At 38.8% G+C, this 25,442-nt stretch overlaps 1 protein-coding gene across 1 annotated transcript in view; it reads right to left on the bottom strand.

Annotated features, from left to right (window-relative positions):
* LOC124291244 overlaps positions 1 to 25,442 on the bottom strand; it is a 61,031-nt gene that overhangs the window by 26,251 nt on the left and 9,338 nt on the right. Inside the window, exons 2-6 of the mRNA XM_046728186.1 lie at positions 12,174 to 13,451; positions 4,846 to 4,867; positions 4,185 to 4,232; positions 3,264 to 3,320; positions 150 to 233 (exon numbers count right to left, since the gene is read on the bottom strand). Of these exons, the coding sequence (XP_046584142.1) occupies positions 150 to 233; positions 3,264 to 3,320; positions 4,185 to 4,232; positions 4,846 to 4,867; positions 12,174 to 13,451 (1,489 nt within the window). The remainder of the gene's footprint in view (positions 1 to 149; positions 234 to 3,263; positions 3,321 to 4,184; positions 4,233 to 4,845; positions 4,868 to 12,173; positions 13,452 to 25,442) is intronic.

Genomic DNA, 25,442 nt, shown 5'->3' with positions numbered 1-25,442 from the left:
CACATATTACATAACACTGGTTAGGTCGAGAAAATTTACGTTACTTGCCACATAAATGTACACAGATGATGAAAATTTATCATTCAAAATTTGATTTGATCCTAAAACAGAGCAGTGACACTAAGAGGAAGATATATGATGAGACAAACCTGACAAGGAGTTGGCTGTGTCACCTGAGTCGTCCATCTCTGTTGGTATCGTTGTGGCGGTGGTGGCATCACACTGCTCATCTTCTGTAACAGCAAACAATTGGTAACTGTCGTCAATGTACCTTGCTGTGGACCTACACCTACTGGAGTCGTCACTAGAGTTGGGAATTGGTTGAAATCTCACAATTGATGATTGCTTCATTACCAACGAACAATCATCGAAAAGAAATTGGTTAGCGAGATTTTTCAGATTTTCCAATCCAGATTGTTATTGCAGATATGTATAACATGATGCAACTTGCTACTTTAAAGTGATGACTAATATATCATGAACATAAACTTCCTTGAGTCTTAGAGAAATATTCAGTCATGGCTTTTCAGTTAGTGAAGTGAGTTTTCTAAGAATTAAACACGCTTTCAGGCCCTGACAATTTCTAAGATATGTTCCATTGTCAAGTTTTTCAAAGACTAAAACAGTAGTTCCAAAATTATATATGTTCGATTATGAGAAAATGTGATCGATTGCTTGGTCGTTTGGTCACTGCGACCAATCTTCGATTATTTCAATTAATCGGAACACCACTAGTCGTCACTACTAATTCAGTACAGTCAGTACCATGTTTTCTTGGGTGTAGTGCACACTTTTATGTGGCTCTCTGTTGGTTTTCTTTTGTTTTATTTAGAAACTGCACAAATCACATTTGCTAATTTCACATCCAGTGTAAAATCATGCAACTTGCAACTTTAAAGTGATGACTAATATATCCTAAACAAAAACTTCCTGGAGTCTTCAAGAAATATTCAGTCATGACTTTTCAGTAAGTGAAGTGAGTTTTCTAAGAATTAAACACACTTTCAGGCCCTGACAGCTTCTAAGATATGTTCCATCGTCAAGTGTTCCAGTATGTCCAAAATTGTTTGCGTTCGATTATGACTGACTGAGTTTGGTTTTACGCCGCTTTTAGCAATATTCCAGCAACATCACGGCGGGGGACACCAGAAATGGGCTTCACACATTGTGCCCATGTGGGGATTCGAACCCGGGTCTTCGGCGTGACGAGCCAACGCTTTAGCCATTAGGCTACCCCACCGCCCCGTTCGATTATGAGAAAATGTGATAGACTGCTTGGTCGTCTGGTCACTGTGACCAATCTTCGATTATTTCAATTAATCGGACCGCTACTAGTATTTATTGTAGGTGCCATATCCTTACAAAGTCATATTTGTTGCAGATTGACTATTATGTCAACATAAGATTTTACCATCTCAAGCGCAGAAGCTTCAACTGTAACTTGGCAAAAAGAACCATATGTCAAAAACATATCCAAACACTGCAATCAGCTGTACCAAAGTACTACATTCGTACATCTTGTTGTTATCAGTCATCAGAAATAAAGTATCAACAAATTGTATTAATAACACACGTTAACCCTGTAGTTACACTATCCCGTAGTTAAATAGGGTGTTTGCATATCTAGACTAATATTGGTAATCTAGTTGATTAATTTTACTCAAAATGCCATTCAATTAAGTATACATTAACTGTGGAGCACAGTGGTGTAGTGGTTAGCATGCTGGCCTCTCACACCAAAGGCCCAGGTTCGAATCCGGTGGAGACACCAAAATTTTGTGACCTGTGTCTCATACTGTGTTGTGTCCCTGGGCAAGGCACTTCATCCACATTGCACTCAGTCCATCCAGCTGTTCAAAATGGGTATGTGAGAAGTGGATGTACGGACCTATACAGTCGCCAACAGTGCTTAGTAGCGGCTTTGAAAGTACAATTCTGTCGGGGTAATAATGTAACGCCAGAAAGCAGCATCGTGTTGGGATTCTAGGCGCAAAAATTAGCATTATGTTTTACAGCTTAAAGATGAAAATGCAGCAGAGAGGGTTCGGGTGATCCTGGCACAGTCAGGCTGGTAAGGCTCATCATCACCTCAGGGCCCTTGCCCCCTCTACACGCAGCCCAGACAGCGAATGGGACTTCTCCCAGGAAACACTGCCTAGTCGAACCCACCAAGAACTTTTGGAGAATATGAAGGCTCCCCAACACTGCAGCCTTCTGCATTACCCAGAATGTCAGAAGGGCTGTGCTCCCGGTGGAGAACCCGGGCACTCTCCTGATCTGCGCCAAGAGATCAGGAGGTACCAAACCTAGGGCACCGAGAACAATGGGGAGCCTGACGACAGTGTCAAGCGAGACATTTCAAAGGCGAGGTCCGCATATTTATCATGCTTTTCCTGAATCTTGCCAATCACATTGCTGTCAAAAGGGACAGAAAATTCAATGATATTATTTTTTTTCTAAAATGTCAGATTCAGAAACTTTTTTATTTAACACTGCATCATAATTCATTTCAGTTATATTATAAGGGTTTGTTGCAACTAAATCACCAGTAGGTGGGGGAACGTGCTCAATTTACACTGTCAAAGTCATTTTTTCTTGTTTCGTTCACATGTCGTTTTTTCACCACCAGAAAGAGTTTGATGAAAGTGTACATCAGTGTGCACAGCTAATTGCTGTTTCCAGCTGAGTTTATTAGACAATATACACACGAATAGTAATCTCTGCACTGAAGAGATATAATAGCCAAGCAGGAAATATAATTTAAACTGTGTTTTTATTCACCAAGTTTGTTAATACATATTCATTGATGTCTGACTTCACTGAATGATTCTGATGTAGTTGCAAATAATACTAAAATTATTTCTTGTAAAAATACTGAATAGTAGGGGTGAAACGGTACGTTCTTACCACGGTACGGTACATATTGCGTTACAAGGCCTTCGGTTTGGTCCGTTTTGGTTCGGTATGTGAGATATGATCATAATGCAGGAAATTGACAAGAGCCAAACCTTACATTGTTTTATGACATGGGACAAAAATAACGATAATCTTTGTTATTTTGAATGAACAAAACTGTCATTTTATAACTAGATAGTATTGAAAATACCACATTTGTGGATTGCATTACGGTATACCAAACCGAAGGCAAAATACTGCGGTTCCACTAATAACGCAGTATATTATTGGACCCCACTGAATAGCCTTCAGGTGGGGGTTCACATTATATTTGGGTGTGCTCTATACTCAAGGAAATACAGTAATACCTTGTGTTTTCCTTTTCCTGAGACTCTTTCTGAACTCAACTGATTCTTCCTCCCCATCTGAAGCAACACATCAGTGTATATATTTACCTCACACTACGACGAACGAGCAACACAAACAGTGCATAAGGAGACACTGAATGTTTGTTTTATGTTACTTATCACTTTCTACATCACGAAATGCAAAACAAATTAAGAACCTGTAATGTCACCTGTCATATATATAATGATGAATTTCAACTAGAGTCCGTTTGGCTCAAAAGCGGACCGATGAATTGCAATCTAACTCGAAAATTAATAAACATAAAATACTCAATGAAACGCTGATCATAATCAAAACATCATACCCACTCTTTGAGGTTTTTGCAGAATTTTTGTCCTAAAAATATTAAAGTTGTTTAACAAACTATCATTAAAATATTGACACAGTTCACTGTTTGTTACGAGGGAGTAGTGCAGAGAAAGGGACAGCCAGGTGTTCGAGAAGCACGTTCACAGACAAAGTTATTTATTCATTAACCAATGCTGTGCCGTCTCCATCCGTTCTCGAACACCTGGCTGTCCCTTTCTCTGCACTCCTCCCTCGTAACAAATAGTGAACTGTGTCAATATTTTAATGATAGATTGTTAAACAACTTTTTTATTTTTAGGACAAAAATTCTGCAAAAACCTCACAGAGTGGGTATGATGTTTTGATTATGATCAGCGTTTCATTGAGTATTTTATGTTTATTAGTGTTCGAGTTAGATTGCAATTCATCGGTCCGCTTTTGAGCCAAACGGACTATAATCTGGCTGCTATTGAATTTCAGCTATGAAAAAATTAACAAGGACCTTTCCATCAATGCTTACATTTTGAAGGAGTGAATATGAATTGCAGCCAACATCAGCACTGATTAAAGTAACCCAACCACATTCCACTTACCAACACAATCATGTTTATCTCCATCTATGGAATCTGATGTATCTGCTCCTGAAACATGGCACCACATCAATGAACATTATGTGCACAAAGTATGGACACACAATATGTTCAATCTCCCAGTGCTCTTTCAAGTGTTTCCACTGGCATTTTTTACAGCTGGACATTGTGACCAGCTTGCATTTCAAACACTGGTTATTTGTAAATTTTACTGGTTAAGTGATCACCCTTTTCTTTGTGCGAGACCTTGCACCCTAACAACCAATCAGAAATGTAGAGGGTATTGCAATGCGTCAATGCAGCTATTTTTAGCCTGGGGTTTTCCAAAACTGCTATTATCTATTTGACAAGACCTCGATGTCATTGTGAAAACTTAATCTTTTTCGATGAAAAATAAAATTGACAGATGTAATTAGAAAATATATTTTAAAATTTGCCGGACACAATGACAGACAGCCTTTGAAATAACCAGGCATTCTAACTTTGTACTGGAAACACTGTTGAAACTATGTGCACTTTTCCCAACCTACCAGTAAATACATGGTAAACAGTTAGTTATGAAATAGAAAGACAAATCATTAATCTTTCTCATCTGGCTGTTACACAACCATGGTGTCTATCAGGGTTACTAACAGACTACTCTTGCCAGTTAAATCCAACTCACTATCTGACTGACTCCCCTTTGCCTGAAAAGAAAAGAAATGAGAGTATTTTAGAACAAACATGATTATATCCTCATGGTTATGTATACATATTATATTTAGAAACTCAGAGCAAAAACACATGAATATGTGGATCAGTATTACATTAATATGTAGTGTGATTGAAATGTTCAGAGCCTCACGCAAAAAGATTTGACCAAAAAAACAGTAAAATTATTGACTTTTCAATATAATGTCTTTCCATAATGACAAAAATTAGCCAACAATGTTGAAGGGATATTAAACAAATTTCCAGAGGTCCTTCTCTGACATGCCCTAACACGAAGCAGAACAAGCTCCATATATTGTGTGTCCTGAAGAATAGGGTCCACCATACAGACACTCCTGCCATCCTGTAACATAGCGACCATAACCCTTCCAACTGATGGGAGGGTCATTGTCTGGAACTCAGGTTTCAAATCATTACCAGAACCTGTCTAGATAAGCTTCAAACGGATCTGGATTATCACATATGATTGGTGCATCAATTATCAGATGGCAAGAGTCTTAGAACCCAAAGTGCCGATTCTTTCTTCATTGTACACCTCTCTGTAAAATTTTGCTCTCGCTTAGGAAAAGCCTACTGACCTAGCTACAAGACATTCCGTCATTCACAAGTACAGTCCGTTTGATTTCATTGGAATTTCTAACTAAAACAAATTCTAACACGAAAAAATTCTGTCCATGGACACGGATACCCCCGCTGACATTCATAAGACATATAAAGATCAATAATTGAACAAAATTCACGAACAAGTTCAATAAACATCTATGCAACTATGAGATGCACACCTTTAGAGTCCCACCGAGGGTAACCCTATATGCCCCCAGCCATATATGGCGGGGGCATAATAATTGCAATAACACAAATTTTTGCACAGTCACATGAAATCGTCAGACCAACTCTGGTGATTTGTCTCAGGTGTGCGAGTTGCACGTGGGAAATTGAAATTTTACTACACACCTGATTCCCTGGCTGTTCTACCAGTAAGTGGTACACCCTCGTAAAACAAAACAATGACCATTTGTTAAACAATTTTTTTGTTCAGGTGTCCAAAATTGTGAGACAAATCATCAGAGTTGGTCTGTAGATTTCATGTGACTGGGCAAAATTTGTTTTTTTTGCAATAATTAGATTGTGTGTTAGTGAGCAATTCATCAGTCTCAAATGTAATCAAATGGACTGTAGATGATAACCATATTGTGGATTCTTTGGATCATTTCATTTGTTGCTTACACCACAGGTCTTCCAGGACAGTGGTCATCTTCCAGGCTCTCCCTGCCATACATAGACTCCGCTGGCCACCAGCTCATAGTGGCCCAGGTTGGGGCATCCTAATGTATATTCCTTCCAAATTGCCAAGTGCAACGTAACCCTGCTTATTTTAAGTACTTGCCTCAGCGAAACATCAGACTCAATTTTGTGTGGATTTTCCTTTATGACCTTTTGTGATGCAGAGCATTTCCAATTACGCATTGAAAAGTAATTGTTGCGTACCAATTACGCATTTAAAATGTTAGATACGCAAAAAGTTTAAAACAAATGCGTACAGAATATATTTATAAAAATTGCTTGCGTAATGAAAAAGACATCGATTGGTATCAAGTTGTACTGTTAGTATAGGACTAGTGTTGTACTATCAGTACAGGATGAGTTATTTTTATTAAATCATTTCCATTATACTTAAGTTTGGTTTTGATTAGGTATGCCATAAGGCTGTACATACCTGCTTAGTAAACTTACTCAATGACATAATACTTAGGTGAGTAAAATGACTAAAATTCGCACATATTTGAAAGCAGTGGGTAACGGAAAATGAAATACCCACTCAACATTTATAATACCCACTCCAAGAAAATACAGTGGGTACAGTACCCACATAAGCTAAATCTTATCTGGAGCTCTGGTGATGTCCACTGAATGACTGCAACGCAATTCCTTATGTGTAAGGGTCAGAACTTCTCAGCCTGATGCTCACCCTAACAGTACACCACTGCTGATAATGTAAATCATATCAGGGACCCCAGCTGCTATGTTTCAGGTACTGAAACGACTAAGGGCCCATTTGATTATTAGTAGAATACCTACAACTTCTATTGCAAAATTGCATAGTCTGTTATACATTCTATTGTTGCCTAGAATTCCATTATGCTTGTAAATGTGAAGGTTTATGTGCCAAGAACATGCATTGATGTTTCCAATAATTAGCCTGTTCATGCTTCTGCAATATACAATGCACATCAGGTAAAAGATGAAGCGCATGATCATTGTGTCAATGGGGATGGTTTCAAAGTTGTTAGTGCATTATTTCCTGTACTGTATTATTTTCCATTGATGTTTATATTTGGAAATATTATTTTCCATTGATGTTTATATTTGGAAAATATACAGAGAACATACCGAACTTTGTAAAACTTGAAGTGGAAATAATTATTATTTCCTGTACTTGTATATGATCACAGGAAAAATCTCATGACATGGGCTAATAAATACGAATTGCTATTTAACAAATAGAATACAAACAAATATCAACTACTGAGATCAGTATTTGACACACAATACAAAACTGCAAGTTTCCATTGAAGTAACAAGCCATATACAGAGGCCCAGGTAAGCTGCGTATCCGGGTAAAATACGCATAGAAAATTTCCAATTACACATCGAAAAATAATTGTTGCGTACCAATTACGCATTTAAACTGTTAGATACGCAAAGAGTTTAAAACAAATGGGTACAGAATATACTTATAAAAATCGCTTGCATAATGAAAAAGACATCGATTGCTGTCAAGTTGTACTGTTAGTATAGGACAAGTGTTGTACTGTCAGTATAGGATGACTGATTTTTATGAAATCATTTCCCTTATATTTAAGTTGGTTTTGATTAGGTATGACATAAGGCAGAACATACCTGCTTAGTAAACTTACTCAATGACACATTTACTTAGGTGTGTAAAATGACTGAAATACGCACATATTTGAAAGCAGTGGGTAACGGAAAATGAGAATACCCACTCAACATTCATAATACCCACTCCAAAAAAATACAGTGGGTACAGTACCCACATTAGCTAAATCTTATCTGGAGCTCTGCATATACATACATATACATTTATATATGAACCCATTTAAACTAAAACAGCCTGTATGCTACTATAAACCCAGGGAAAGAAACCTTTCAAAATTTTCAACTATAGGAACAGTAAACACACCCACAATAAGTAGTGGTCCTGTCTGTACTTCACTGGTCCAAAATAACATTCACAGATTTACTGAACTATCAATACAAAATTCACTGGTCACCAGCACCACTGCAAACTTGTCATTTAGTGGTCCTGATGAATTTTTACTTGCCATGGACCACAGGACCAGCATAAATTCCACACACTGTAAACCATGGCATGAATGTTTACAGGAAAGCTGTTCAATACAACTTGAGACATGCCAAATTTAAACAGGGTTATCAAACACTGATAAACTTAAAATTTATGTAGATTTCAGGGTTTTACATGACGCATGATTCCTGCGTATTTGACGCAACAATTTTGTTAACGACTCTCAAAATACTATCATATGAGTCAGGCTTGACGCAAGTTTTATAGGTGGCCGTAACGATTCAGTTCAATAAAATCGATTTGATAAGCAAACAATGATATTGTTTGATGATAGTGTGACTTTTACAGAGCTGTCAGATTGTTCCAGAGAACACAGAGGAGACAGTAATCCTGGCTGTTTGAATTTAACAATGCTGTAGTTTCATTTGGTGGTGTGACATACACAGTTACATACTGAGAATGATAAACACAAGAAATATTAAATTTTCATGACTCCCAAATATTGAAAATGACTCCCAAATATAAATATTGTGAGTCACCATGACTCCCATTTTTAAACGTCTGTGTAGAACCCTGGATTTCTAGTTTCAGGTTAACGATCAAGACACTGTGTGACATACTTAGTTCCAACAGCGTTTCAAATATGAAAGGCCTAAAATGTTTATCTAGCTTGTTTTTGGCACAAAAAACTTTCACACTAATAAAAAGGTTTTTGATGACTATACGTACTTACAAAAGGTTGGATAAGTGTATCTAAACTTAGATTTGGTTGTGAATTTTTGCCGACATTTTGTGAAAATAGCATGAAATGAATGAATATTTCCTTGTTTCTTTTATTTTCTTTGGCAGGTCCATGGAGACAAACTTGAAAGTATGTCCAACGTTTCTGAATCCTTTGTGTTACAGAATTAGTGAGTGAGTGAGTTTGGTTTAACGCCGATTTAGCAATATTCCAGCAATACTTGCGGAGGCATGCCAGAAATGGGCTTCACACATTGTACCAATGTGGGGAATCGAACCTGGGACTTCGGTGTGACGAGCAAACACTTTAACAACTAGGCTACCCCACCGCCCCTTACAGAATCCGATGCAACTACAAAGAATGCTGTGATCATGTGCAGTCAGTACCATCGGCTCATGGGAGGAACATCAACTGGTGCAACCTGTGCCTCTTCAAAAAGCCAATGCAGAAAACTTCAACTATCATTTGACCAATTGCCTACATTCAAAACATAATAACTCCCATCTCAAGGCTGTGCTATTCTCTCAGCCGACCACCAGTACACCTTTGACTACATACAAAATACCCTTACCTAAAGCTGTAGTCCACCCATTACCTAACACTTCTGACAAGAAAAGTCTAAACAAATATTGTTTAATCAGTAATGCCCATCTCAAGGCTGTGCTATTCTCTCAGCCGACCACCAGTACACCTTTGACTACATACAAAACACCCTTACCTAGGGCTGTAGTCCACCCATTACCTAACACTTCTGACAAGAAAAGTCTAAACAAATATTGTTTAATCAGTAATGCCCATCTCAAGGCTGTGCTATTCTCTCAGCCGACCACCAGTACACCTTTGACTACATACAAAATATTCCTTACCTAAAGCTGTAGTCCACCCATTACCTAACACTTCTGACAAGAAAAGTCTAAACAAATTTTGTTTAATCAGTAATGCCCATCTCAAGGCTGTGCTATTCTCTCAGCCGACCACCAGTACACCTTTGACTACATACAAAACATATCCTTACCTAGGGCTGTAGTCCACCCATTACCTAACACTTCCGACAAGAAAAGTCTAAACAAATATTGTTTAATCAGTAATGCCCATCTCAAGGCTGTGCTATTCTCTCAGCCGACCACCAGTACATCTTTGACTACATACAAAATACCCTTACCTAACTAAGGCTGGAGTCCTCCATTACCTAACACTTCTGACAAGAAAAGTCTAAACAAATATTGTTTAATCAGTAATGCCCATCTCAAGGCTGTGCTATTCTCTCAGCCGACCACCAGTACACCTTTGACTACATACAAAACACCCTTACCTAGGGCTGTAGTCCACCCATTACCTAACACTTCTGACAAGAAAAGTCTAAACAAATATTGTTTAATCAGTAATGCCCATCTCAAGGCTGTGCTATTCTCTCAGCCGACCACCAGTACACCTTTGACTACATACAAAACACCCTTACCTAGGGCTGTAGTCCACCCATTACCTAACACTTCCGACAAGAAAAGTCTAAACAAATATTGTTTAATCAGTAATGCCCATCTCAAGGCTGTGCTATTCTCTCAGCCGACCACCAGTACACCTTTGACTACATACAAAATATTCCTTACCTATGTAGTCCACCCATTACCTACCTAAAGCTGTAGTCCACCCATTACCTAACACTTCTGACAAGAAAAGTCTAAACAAATTTTGTTTAATCAGTAATGCCCATCTCAAGGCTGTGCTATTCTCTCAGCCGACCACCAGTACATCTTTGACTACATACAAAACACCCTTACCTAACTAAGGCTGTAGTCCCTCCATTACCTAACACTTCTGACAAGAAAAGTCTAAACAAATATTGTTTAATCAGACATGCCCATAACACCATTAGCAAAAACACAAATGATAATTATTCGAATTCTATGCTCCAGTCCAAAAAGGCTGACTCTCTGCAACGCTTGAGTCGAAATTGACTTGTGACCTGACATAAATGTCACTCCTTCCTCCATGAGGAGCACTTGACCATTCCACAATTCTATAGGAACATCATCTGCACATCAAGGCAACTTTCTGTGTCTGTTTTGGAAGTGATAAGTCTACCAGGTTACCATTTCAGAAATGTTTTCATCAGGAAATATCATATAACAGACAAAACAACTGAGGCGGAAAGAATCTATTGTCAAAACAAATTCAACACCACTGTGAAGGGAGGGGTTGACATAGCCACAGAACCCTAGCTGTAAGCTTTCACATGCAACAGTGCAGTTCAGAATAATTTCAGACCATTTCCCCAAATGTCACGCCTGACTACATTTATACAACATATATGATATAGAAATAGTGATCTTGCTTTGACAACAAACAAGTTAAAGCAACTTTCTGAAGACACTAAACGTACATGTATACTACATTGATGTTTCACAAAATATGAAAGATAAAAATGTAAAACCACTTTTACCAATTCAGCCTACCATCAATCTTATGTCACATACTTTGCATTGCTTAGTTCGACAAGATACTTCTAATAGGAAATATCATTCAGTGTCTGCCATTATTAAATGTGTGCAAGGAAGGGAGGTAACCATTTTCCAGGGCTCTGATAAAACATGGCTATTGAGGAGAAACACTGCAGAAAAAGGAACCAGGCCTGAATTACAACTTTAAGCACAAATATATGGATAAGATTTGGATAGTTTTACGCTGCTTTTAGCAATATTCCAGAAATATCACGGCGGGAGACTCCAGAAAAAGGCTTCACACAATGTAACCATGTGGGGAATCAAATCCGGGTTTTCGTCGTGACGAGCGAACGCCTTAACCACTAGGCTACCCCACCACCCCTCCTGTTAAAGAAAGATCTTAGTGTATGTTGTTAAACCCCTTATCAGTAACAGTGAGTGAGTGAGTTGGGTTTTACCCCGCTTTTAGCAATATTCCACCAATATCAAGGTGGGGGACACCAGAAATGGGCTGAACCCTGTTTTTCGGGTGACGAGCAAATGCTTTAACCACTAGGCCACCCCAACACCCCCTCATCAGTAACGTAAGATTTCTGTTAGAGATGTCGGTCAGTAACCTATCCTGGACAAACTAATGGAAGAGTCAAAGCAGAGCCAGTATCTTCTGGTCCTCAACAATCCAAGAAGTATTCACAAACATCAACCTCCTGTAACCACATAATCTCCTTTCTCCTGGGATACAAGGGTCATGAGAGAAAAACAACACTACTCACATCACTATCTTCCTGCTGCCTGTTAATTTGTGATTTCCGCAATGAGTTCAGCAAATCCATCACACTTTTCCCATGCGGAGAAGTAGAAGTCCTAATTTTTTTCCGAGCGGTTATTTTTGTCTTTGCTGCTGCCTTGAAAGCTAAATGGGAATTCTGTGAGAGAACAGCCATGACATCAGTAGCACTGCTGTCTCCCTTAGGGGTACATTCCGTGCTGCTGTTGAAGATGTCATCATTGTCAACCCGATCATCATATCCATCCATATCATCCAAACTAGCATTGCTGCTCACACTGTGGTTACAACTATTGTCTAAACTATCATCCAGTTTCTTGAAATACTTTTTCTTTTTCTTTTGGCCGGGGAAACTGTAGTTTCCTGCCTTAAACTTCCTCTTCTTCTTCACCTTCATTCCACTCTTATCGTCAGTTCGACTTTCCCCTGCGGAGTCGTTATTATTGTTCATGAGATCCTCTTCACTGCCATCCTTCCTATTGGAATCAGATTCTATAACCTTATCACATTTTAAAGCACTTTCCAGGTCAGCCAGTTTCACTGTCCTGTTAGTTATAGGTGCTAAGTTAACAGTCTTTATGGAAGTTTTAGCTGATGATTGAACAGATTTTCGAGCTTTCGGCAATGTTTTTGTAACACTTGGTTTTCCTACAATGTCCTTAGATGAATTTGGAACACTTGAATTGGCAGAAAGCTTCAATGTTATTTCTGAGTCTACCTTTTTCTCCCCTACAACACCATTCGTGAGCTCAGTTCTTTCCGTTTCCAAAGCTGCACTAGTGTCTGTAGACAAAGTGTCATTTGTGGATTCGGAGCTTTTGGAATCACAGTTTGACAAACAGGATATCCCAGAATCAGTCCCATCATTTACTTCATTCTCGGAAAGATTGGTACTAAGTTGCACTTTGTGGAGACTGTTGCCTATTGGACAATTGTGAGGTTTGTCTCCCCCGGGCTGCAGCCTCCCTGGCGACATCTTGGCACGGGGCTCCCTCTTCAACATGTCTTCCTTAGTTGGCTTTGATTGGTCAATGGTAGCTACATGATCTATATATGGCGTGCCATTGGTTGGATTATTTTCAACTTCTTTGGGTTCACTCTCATCTGCAGGATCAGTTGTCTTGTCAATCCCATCCCCCATCTTCATACCCACAAAGTTTATCAAAGCAAGATCATCCTCTGATGAGCCATTCAATACATCCTGGCTACCCGTCGCTGCATGTTTCTCATCCAAAGGTACCTCATCCGTTTCTGAGGGAACGTTCTGAAACAGGAAAGCAAAAATAAGAAAATCATCAAACTTTAGTTGAAATATTTTAGAAGTGAAATAAGAGTTTATTTTAACCCTTGCTCATTGTGGTTATTTGTATGAGTGAGTGAGTGAGTTAATAAGTATCCATTTATCAGCCCCCTTGGCATTTACTTCTATGATGACTGACTGACTTTAGTTTTACGCTGCTTTTAGAAATATTCCAGCAATATCACGATGGGGACACTAGAAATGGGCTTCACACATTGTGCCCATGTGGGGAATCGAACCGGGTCTTCGGCGTGACAAGCCAACGCGTTAACCACTAGGCTGCCCCACCGCCCCACTTCAATGATGAAATCCATGGTGCCAGAAATAGGGCTGCCAAAGCGACAGTTGATTCTTGCCAACCTGTCGAACACAAACGAGCAGAAAAACACAGAAGGTTGGTCCACCACAGGCAGATGTCACTGTGCAATTGTTCTGAATGGTGTCTTAGGGCACCAGAGACTGACTGACTGAGTTTGGTATTACGCCGCTTTTAGCAATATTCCAGCAACATCACGGAGGGGGACACCAGAAATGAGCTTCACACATTGTGCCCATGTGGGGATTCGAACCCGGGTTTTCGGCGTGACGAGCCAACGCTTTAACCACTAGGCTACCCCACCGCTCCAGGGCACCAGAGAAATAAGTTAGGTTGTGCCTTTGTGAACGTAAGTGTGGCGATACCTTTTGATGATCTAATAAAACTCTAAACATTACAACAACTATCAGTGTGCAGTGTTCACGAATGGTGTTTCAAAGTAACAGGACATTGGGTCCTGTAAGTTTCAGATGTCTGTCTGACCCATTGAAAATTCACAGGACCCATAGAATAAAATTAAACACACATTTCAGATTAAACATTTCTTATAATTGGCATTGAAAATATAAACAAACATAAGATTTATAAACAGCAAACAAGTGACACATGTCACATATAACAACTTCAGTCAAAGTCATTTGTGAAATATACAGTCAGACACTGGGGCTGGCGGGTTGTAGACTACTGTCGGACCGTTGGCAAATCTACCAGATTTGTCAGAGGGTCAGATGTTATTGTGAACACTGAGTGTGCGAAATTTACGCTTGTCCTGTGGTCTCTGGTTAGCAAAAAAACACCTGTTTGTGCTAATCTGTTGACATCTGGGTAGTGTTGTATTTACACCCTATCAAGAAGAGCAAGATCCAACAGCCTCAAAACAAGAGATTGAAAAAAAAGCAAGCAGCTGCAGTGTGCAAAATTAACGCTGGTCCTGTGGTCCCTGGCCAGTAAAAATTCATCAGGACCACTATATGAAAAGTTTGCAGTGGTCCTGGTGGCCAGTGAATTTTGTATTGATAGTTAATATGAATGTTATTTTGGACCAGTGAAGTACAGACAGAACCACTAGTTATTGTCCACTCAGTGGTCCTGAGGTCTAATGGGAAATTTTTTAACGTTTCTTTCCCTGAACTATGCCATTTCAATTTATTGTTTGATAAATCAGTAAACATCATTAAACCTGTAAACATGTGGGCTGGATTTCATGAACAATATCAGCTTTATTTGTCCTGGACCTATGATAAACTAACACCCGTTACCCTCCAAAACAGGATTTCCTGTTATACTCACTGGCATTCAAAATGGCCACTCATATGTTAAACTGTAAGATTGAGTGTGCCACTGAAAAACAAGTTCACAAGGTGCAAAAATAGGTATTGTATCATTTTAGTTGGTCAAATTTATTACATTAAATGAATCATGGCATTATTTTCATAATTGTAATAAACCTCCCACAACTGCAGTTGGTTCAGTTTTCGGAAAGCGAGTCAACTTTCAGAAAGAAGACAACCACTTTATCAAGGCAGTAATGGTTACTCTCACATTCAAAACGATGCTGGACATTTCCTCTTGCTGTTCAGTTGCCTGACGTTCACATTTATCAATGAAAATCTGTGATTGGACAGGGGCCCCCTAAATTTATGCCTTCATTGCAATATTCCAATATTTTCCCCCCAATTTGATTTCATGAAAAATATAAGTGTATATGAAAGACTTTCCATCCCTATTATGAGTTAGATTTTTAGCACAGTGAGGGCAATTGTACCATTTCAGCCAATCACACCACCTGTTTCACCAGTCAGTTACAAGGTATAACACTCAGCACATATACTTGGTGGTGGCGCGTGGTCCTGTGCATAGAGCTCAGGTCACAAATCAGGTGAAGTTAAGCAACGTTAGGCTCGGAGAGTCCTTGGATGGGTGACTGTGTTTGGCAGTTTGACTCCTGTAGGTTTCTGGGACTTCAGTCCTGCCCCACAACGAAGCACATATGGGAGTTTGGTACATGTGGTCTCATCTTAAGCAAGTGAGTTTGTTCAAAATTGCCTCTGTTCACCCAGCAGAAAATGGGTACCCCCTGGGGTAAAGTCGTGACTATAACCTGTTAGTGCCTAACAGGCAACTTTGGTTATCCGGTAAATAATAAGAAGATTGTTTGGTCGCTTCGAGCATGCACTGTGCATGGAGCAAAGCGCATGATAAATGGACTGTTTTTATTACTTCTAAGCTTGCTTCAAAGTTACTAGAGCAGAAGGTATATGTCTGTCAGAAAATAAGCACAATCTGCACACTGCTCACTTATCATGTAATTTACATGCTTGTAGAGCAAGTTCAGCAAAGTTAACGCAAACACTCCATGTCATGAATGATATGAGATTTGATTGTGTTGGAAATCCATTACCATATCGCCATACAAATTTGATAAAACTGATACATCAAATCTTTCCCATGAGCTAGAAGCCTAACCTAGAAAATTTTAAATTCCAAGTTGGGTTTATAGACAGAATATATGGCATGAAAATTGTGTCCAATCTGCAATGTCCTGAAAATGAGTCTCATGCTTACTGCTCAGTCACAAGGATGAAATGATACAGCAAGCTCCCAATATATAGGTCATGATATTAATGTCCAGTTGTGGGGAAACTTGTTGGCTAAATACTTCAGATTAGTTTCATAAAGAAAGGCAAGCTATAAATACAGGTAGAAGCGTCCATTTACTGAAGCTGAAACACACTAATTACAACATATTTTTTCATATTTGACCGACAAAACATCTGGTTGCTTCTGAAAGAGTTGTAAGCAATATATGTATCAATACAGAAAAATACATATTGTGTGCTGTATTGTCCCGCGAAAATTCAACATGCACTAGTGCACCAATATATTGTTCCAACCCTACATACTCACTCACTTTAGAAATGGAAATGAAACTAGAAGAACAGTCATTGTCACAAAGTGAGTTTACTTTTACACTGCTTTTAGCAATATTCCAGCAATATCATGGCAAGGGACACCAGAAATGGGCTTCACACATTGTACCCATGTGGGGAATCGAACCCGGGTCTTTGGCGTGACGAGAGAACACTTTAACCACTAGGCTACCCCATCACCCCCATTGTTACAAAGACTGTGAATTGTAATATATTGTCCTATTTCTGTATTTCAACTCTCACCTGAGCACTGATCAGGTGCTTACATAAATTACAGTTTGTGGTCTACAATCTGAGGCCCTGCATCTCAAGACCTATGACTTCACACATTAGCTGCTTAGCAAATAATCAATAATCAACAAGTGACGTAAGTTTCCATACCAAGCAGTCTAATATTATTTTTGCCCTCACTAACATAGGGTAGCAATCTTTCAATAGAACACTGACAAACAGAGTAAAGGCGAGAGACTAAGATGCAGGTGACTGTGTTGGTGAAGCTACAAAACATTCATTTGTCAGTATTATCAACAACATCAAAATTTCCTGTGACTTTATTGTAACAGAATACATCACAGGAACATGAGACCATTATTAAATATATCATTAGCATTTCGCGGAAACAAACAAATCCCATGTATTGAGAGACTGCACCTGCTCTAGAGGTCAAAAGCCTATCAGTAGCATGCATACCATAGCAACAGGTCCAGCCAAGGCACCACTTTAACCACAAGGTCCTTCAATATGATGTAATCATTGATAACATGGGTGCTACAATAACTACTGCTTTCAGTTTATGCCTCAACCATAAAAACTGGGTACATCTCTTTGCCTTGCCTTGCCTTGCATTCTTTCAACAAAATATATTCTGCCTTGAAATATATGTGTGTGTTCATGACACTGCTTATGAGATACAAATATAACTGACAGATTATCATGGATGAAAACACACCATATGGTCTCTTCCTCCTAAATGATCAGTCCAACCGCACCACATCTATGACTGGAACTTGAACACGGTTTTAGAGGAAATCTTTGTCAAGGGCATGTGACAACAAGAGTTCAAACATGAGTGTGGTGTCTGAAGCTGAAACTGTGCTCCCACCAAACACGGATAATTACAAATCAGTTATTCATTCCTATCATCTGCAGTGATCTACAACGTGTTGCATCTGTGAACATCCAAAGATCAAGCCATGTTGTTGAAGGACTATGCAGTGATCAGCTAGTGAGGCTCTCACAAGAGTAGAAGCTATGGAGGCGGAAAGTAGGTCACTGCAGGCTGTTGGTGGCCGCTGTAGACTGGTGGCTGGCTGACTAACGCCATGTCAATATCAATACCACTGAAAGAAGCATCACATCAGAACAGCAATCCACTTACTCATCCACCACTCTACAGACAATCCCAGCCCCACTGTTCACATCTCCTCCCAAAACCACAGGTGAACAGCAATGTGGGTAATGATGGAGAGATCCTGTCACAAAGCACACCAGCTAAGTCACAGTGACACTCTACCACTCCAACATCAGGAACACTATCAACCATCTCCTCCTGATTACTGAACGACCAGGATTAGAGAATAATCAATCTCCTGCCCGTGATGTGTGTATATTTATGTGTACACACAGACACAAAGACAAACACACACCTGTTAGTGTAAGAATCACAGCCCCCTAGCACCCATGTGTAGCCAAGTATGGTCCTGAAATCCTCAACCATTTCCACCACAGGCAGCAGGCTATGAAGCTAGAGGATGTGATGGGATCTCCACAGGAACTGAGACTCATTCATAATCTAAGAGACACCGACTGACAAACCTTTCCTCAATGTGATTCGCTTATTGTAACTTGATACAGCATGTTGCCGAGTGTGAACACTACAAAACAAACAAAATTTCTTTATAGTAACAGAGAACTTTCCGTGTCATTTTAATCATTAACATATAGGCATTGTTCGACATAAGGAAAAAAATTATATTTTGGCTCAATGGTGGGGGTGGCTGAAAAATTATTTCATTGAAAATCTTGTAACATTCAAATAAGTAGATTGATGACCAACTTTTCTGCTTATGAGGTTGTTGATAAAACAACCAGGTATGATACTGATGAAAATGATGAAGTTAGTATTAGGACATATAAACTACTACAAATACAGATAAATCTACCACCAGTATATTCCCAGAGTTTACTAAACATATGAATGGCAGATTTGTTTTGAGTGTACATCGCTGACACCACACCCTATTTGGGACAACCTCACAACCGGTTGGTACATAATGAACAGTCCCTTATGTGGGCTTCAGATGATAATTATAGAAGTTTATCCCCAAGCAACCATCTGTCATAATGGTGGAAAAGCCAGACGTAATAAGGTCACAAAACACAGAAATGATCCCAAGAAAACCATTCAAAAATATTTTGAGGGAGTAACATCTTGACCGCATTTGGTGTTTACAGCTCTATCCAGTGAGCAGCCCCAGACCAATTTCTGAACCAATCTGTAAATTATCTTTGTATTTCTATGTGTATATCGTGTCCTTTTCAAAGAAGCAGCAGCATAAGAGTACATTAGTGCTTGGCAACTACTGTCAAAATCGTTTACAGCTTCAACAGTAATTGAAGTATGTTCACTGGCATTCAATAAAAAACAAAAACATTCAGTGTATATGGTCCTAATGAGGGTTCCCTTTTATTAGTTGTATAAGGATCTTATTAGGCCAAACCAATTTTATTTCTTGTTTTACAGATGGGTGGTTGTATCTTTTCAAGAATAAGAAAAAAATTAAAATTAATCAAAAAATAAAATTCTAATGTTTATTGGTCAAAAATGTAAATTTACAAATTGTTTAGATTGTATTTTGCCCCATTTACACTTAAAAAAACTGCCCAAAGTAAAAAATATTTTTAGCATTAAAAGGAATATTACTTTGACAGGTGATTTTTTCCCTCCTGCCTTTAGGTTTTCTGAGGACAAAAATCTGTAAAACAAGAAATAAAATTGGTCTGGATTTAGGGTGTAATATAAAAATGTAATCATTTTTCAGTTAGAATATGAAAAACAGTTCTAATATTTCATTCACTGTTCATGATAAACTAATGGGAGAGGTTCCTGAAAACATAAGTGACTGAACTATCAATTAGGTCATGTTGTTTCTTCTAAAGTAGACTCCCTAACTATGACAAGAAACCATTCCTCAACATTCAACATCTATTGCTACCACATATATTTCATCTGCTTCAAACAATTAATTTGAAATTGTCACCATGTGTACAGTGTGCATTAACAAAGGTCTGTAGGACTTTAACTTAAGGTTCAAGGCTGTTCTTTATAATACATGACTTAAAAAACATTGTCAAGTATGACAATGTTGCTGCAATTCAATAATATAGATGACACCTACCAGCAAATACCTATACTACACCTATGTTACAGTGATTCCATCTATGAAATACACAATGCCATTTTAGAAAGTGGTCAAATGTAACGTGTTATATTTGGGATTACACTTTCTTAGTAATGTACAGATTCTAGAACTTTATTGAGTCAGGCACCTAATCGCCAGCACACAAAGTCAGACGCCTAGATCGCTCAGCCACCACGGCTTCCACAAAAAATGGAAGTCGGACAACTGTTAGTCTAGACTGTGGACTTTGTGTACCCCTCTGATAAGGGTTAATTCGCACGGCTCCCACCGCGAAAGCTATGACATACACAATGCCATTTTAGAAAGTGGTCAAATGTAACACGTTATATTTGGGATTACACTTTCTTAGTAAAGTACAGATTCTAGTACTTTTTGGGTTGAGACCCATCCGGGATTCGAGCCCACATCCTCAGAGTCGGGCACATTCTTCGAAAGCCATTCTTTTTACGAGAATAAGTTTTGATTTACTTCCAAATGTTTCCAGCGAAAATGTTTTTATTTGCATCTGCTTGCTCGGAATGATGTCAAACATTACTATTATCAGTTCCAAAAGGACTGTCCTGCTTTATGTGATATTACTGGTCTTAAGCTGTGCAATGATAGAAAAGTGTTTTACAACGGTAAGTTAACAGTCTACAGTGTCCTAAGTTAATAAACTTGAAGCAATTCACACAGTATCCTTATCAAATGTCACGGAGTTTTCAATATGTTCATTGAAAATACGATGAGCATGGTCAAATCAGTTTTATTGAAGTCTGAAAACTGGTGATCTAGAAAATGGGCTTCACAAATTGTACAAATGTACATGTGTACACTGTTCAGTGACTCACACCCAGGTCTTTGGAGCAACTGGCAAACACTTTAACCAGTGGGCTACCCCACCTGTTGGCAAGAGCATATGTCGCAAGAGCAAATGTCGCACATTCTAACAACTGTTGAAAACCAAATATTGTATCACTGTGTGTCTGTTGCACAGGTTGTTAGGTATGCATCATGTTGTCATGGATTTAGGGACCCTACAGAAAATGCTCAACAGCAATATTCATCTGTTTATATACCGTCTCTTGCAGTATGTTCACCAGTTTAACTTGTTGTGATACTAATAAGGTACAACCTGACCTTTGGTAATACCCCTCCTGTAGAGATCAGTACTCACAGTGTGATTAACCAAACAGCCACAATCATGAAGACCCCCCCCCACCCAAATAGATCATATCTTGTCATATGAAGTGTGAGATAAAACAGAAATATTAACAAGACAGAGTGTAACTTAACTTAAACCGGAGATGTTTGTTTTATGTTATCATTATCTGTAATGAAAATAAAATGTAAATGATGAAAAAACAACTCTTCTATTTCAGCTCATGAACTTGGCAACTTGCACTCTTTCTCATCTTACAGATCAAATATATATAACAAACAGGTAAACCAACATCTAAATTTAAATATATTTTCACATTTAAAGGAAAATGGCAAAATACCCAATTGAGTTTGAGTGAGGTGGGTACAATTTATTTGGTTACTCAGGGGAAAATTAGGATACCCAATTGAGATGAACACAAGCGAGTACATAACGCGATGACCCAAAAAGTTATCTGTAGCTCTGATGATTATTGTAGTACCTGCAATAGCAGAGCCAGCCACGCTGCTACTGAGCAGTCATAGGATAAATGAGGCAGCCTGGCATTCCTAGGGATAGGACCTGCTAGGATTCGGAGCTCAAGGACATATATTTATCCAGACAAAACATTCATGAGCAGAATATTCCCCAGGTGACAAAATCATTTCTACATGCTGTAAGTCACTGAAGTAGATACGACAGGAGAATGTTGAATGTTGCCCAATCAATGCAGGGGAACACTTGTCACCTATATATTCTGAGTAAAACAACAACTTTCAACTTTATGCCAACCCGACACATGACATCATTCAGGATAATCATCTAAAATCACAGAGATATATACAGCAAAGATATTTGGCACATTGCCATAGCTATGCTCCTTCCTGAAGGACAAGCATAGAGGGACATAGTCAACACAGCTTTCTGACCTTCCATCCCCAACTGACAGCCCATGACACACAAACCCTGCCCCTCCCAAACCCTGCCTCCCTCCCAAACCCTGCCTCTCTACCCGTATCAATGACCCTTGTCACTTCCTCCTTGTGTCAGACCAACCTCTGCTTGTTTAACTCTGGTCCTGACAGGGTATAACAGCCTAATGCCTGCCCATCTCGCTGTGCCATTGACACTACCCACAGCCAGCCAGTCAGCACTGTAAGTAGGTCAGCTAAAGCAGAGAAGACATGATATCTACCACAGTGACAGACACCAGCCATCTTCTCTTTACCAGCAGGTGAAGCTGCAGCCACACAAAGAGGGGGGTTCATGGAACAGCAGGTTTGCTGTATCCTGACCAGTTAAGCAACCAAGGCAAGGATGAAGTGTATTATGCAGAGCAGGTCTATGCCTCACTGAACTGACAGCAGTTAAATCAATGAACACTCATGACTTTGCTGTCACTGGTGTTAAGTCCTTTCCGCTGAAGGGTTAAAATGTTACAGAACCTGAATGAACTAGAATATGATATTAATTAAACATATCATTCCTGAGAAAACAATGTAGCTGGTGGATAAGAAGAGCGCTGCTAAACAGGAATCTTGATATGTTTGTCTACTTAGAGCAGCTCGCCTTCGATTAGACTGGACCATCACATTATTTAATGCCAGTTTGGTAAATCAGGGTTTAACATTCCTGGTATTTTTCCTCCAATGGGAAGAATGTTAAGTCAGTGCATCAAGGACACAATGTTGCCGTGTAACATGTTCAATGTAGAAACAACAAACAGGAGCACACATCATAGGCGGATCCAGAGGGGGGTTGCAGGGGTGCGCACCCCCCATTTTGTCCTGGCAGTTTATTAAATGACCATTGAAACTCTCGTGAAAATTAAGTGTGCACCCCCCTTTCCCAAAAAGCTGTATCTGCCCCTGCTCATTCTGAGCGAGTATGGCCTAGCACTGCTGTTACCAATATTCAAGCAATATCAATGCAGGGGACACCAGAAATAGGCTTCACACTTTCTACCCATGTGGGGAATGGAAACCTGAGGTCTTCAGCAAATGAGCAAATATGTTAACCATTAGACTACCCCACCACCACTTACACATGAACAATTATGTACTTCAACACACTTAACACAAGTATTGACAAGCATAAAAGAGCATCATTAACCTAAAAGACACTTTTTTTATCACCAGGGCTTATGAACTCTCCTTGATGAAATGACATCTAGTTCAATGATAGTTTGAAAGTCTTATTCTCATGGACATATTTCCAGAAGGAGCAAGTGATCGTCTTTATGTCACAGGTATATTTAAAACAATAAACTATTTACTAGTATGAAAAACTGTATGTTATAATACACTGAGAATCACTGACGTTACTGCAAATGAACAGGATACAGGATTTGACACTGGAATTGGGACAGGTGCTGCTGCATCTAGGGAGGACTTGTGCTGGCTTGTTGTATTCCACAGTCAGCAATATACCATATATGTTTCTGCTGGGGTTTTTAACAGTCGGTCACTGTGTCCAACGACCTCCTAATTTACTGATCCTGCACAAAATCTGCCAGTCACAAAATATGATAAAGAAGACAATGAAATTGAATAAAAAGAATTCAGAATGTAAATGTAGCCAGATTGTACCCTATCCTCATACAATACAGTTGGTGTCACAAGTCAAGAACAACTTTTGTCTCATAAGATTACCATAAATTATTTTGTAAATCTTAACCACCACTGTGGGCATGTGAATCTTCAGTTTGATTTGATGTCTTTAACTTTTGAAGGCTTACTTCTATAGAAAAACACTTCCAGAATAAACTAGAATAAAATGAGACCCAACTCAGATTTGTGGTGTTTCAAAGAAACTGAAGGGAAAGATTTATCAAGCCCTGTTCAATGGCAAACATAAGGCCCCATCTACAAATCTGAAATTCCAATTCTGAACAAATAAAAAATCCAGTTTGCCTGTCAAGGGCACATAGTTCATAAGGCCTAAAAATGTTGTGGTTCCGATTACCTGACCGACCCTTGAATTCTGGTGCCGACCCTATTTTTTTTAAGCAGAATGAATCAGATCCCATTGTTTTTTTCCTGGCACCAACAGATATCAGTCATTCTGATAGAGAAAGTTGATATGATGGATGCAAGCTTGATTGAATAAACAATTACCCATTAATAAAGTTGTTATTAGTTTGTACTTTACTTCTAATAAAAATATGAAAAAAAAAAATAAAATTAGACCTAACTACCCTAAATTTTAAAGAGGTGTAATTGGAACCACAACATTTTTTTATTTGGCCTAATCCTACATAAAAGGAGTTGTCATTTTAGTAGATTTACTTATTAAAACATAACCACTGAAATAGAATACTTATACTTGTAACCTTCATTCAAGGCACTGACAATTCCAGTAATTTTAAGGATAATACAAAGGAACCTACAAGTACTGTGTTGATGACTGCATTCTTCGACCATTCAAACACTTAAAACTGGAATTTTTAAACATGGAAATCTTCATGCATTCAGCTCAACACACACATTCTATAATGTTTCAGTACAGATGCATTATAAACTTTAATAACTTTCCAAACCTTATTTTTGATAATTGCCTATTTGCATACAAGTGACACTGTCAGATATATATGAAGATATTTCACCTGAACGTCTGTAACAGTGTAAGTTGGACGTTTCAATCATGATTTAAATATTGCTTCAATGTAAAGATGCTGCCATTAACTACTCCCAACCATACAGAACAAACTTTATGGATAACAACTTCTTTTATTCGTGAGTGGGAGGCTTCGATAAAGATTCTTGTACTGTTGCAACAGTGTAACAAAGAGAACAACATAGTTATTGCCACTCAAAGAAGTTACTCCCAACCAGTCCAGTGGATTTGCAGAAGAGGCTGGTGTAGGACTTTCTTTTACTGAAATGAGCTGCATCATACTAGCTTTGAGAAGCTTTATAAATACATTATTTTTTGTTGCAACAAAAGAACAACTAGCATCTTTAGAACATAGCTTTGGTAAAGAATGAAAGAGAAAAAAAGCTATGTTGGAGACAAGTCAGGAACATATTGACACTGAGGTGGGGTATATTACATTCAGGACTGGTTTGGTATGACTGCTGTATAGTGTTTCGACTGAATAGTGGTGTTCCGATTAATTGAAACAATAAAGATTGGTCACAGTGACCAAACGACCAAGCAATCGATCAC

The sequence above is a fragment of the Haliotis rubra genome, unplaced genomic scaffold, assembly GCF_003918875.1.
Source record: "Haliotis rubra isolate DU_JTF1 unplaced genomic scaffold, ASM391887v1 Scf488, whole genome shotgun sequence".
Classification (NCBI taxonomy): Eukaryota; Metazoa; Mollusca; class Gastropoda; order Lepetellida; family Haliotidae; genus Haliotis; species Haliotis rubra.
Note: the sequence above shows the minus strand (reverse complement) of the source record. Positions and strands in the feature narration are given on the sequence as shown.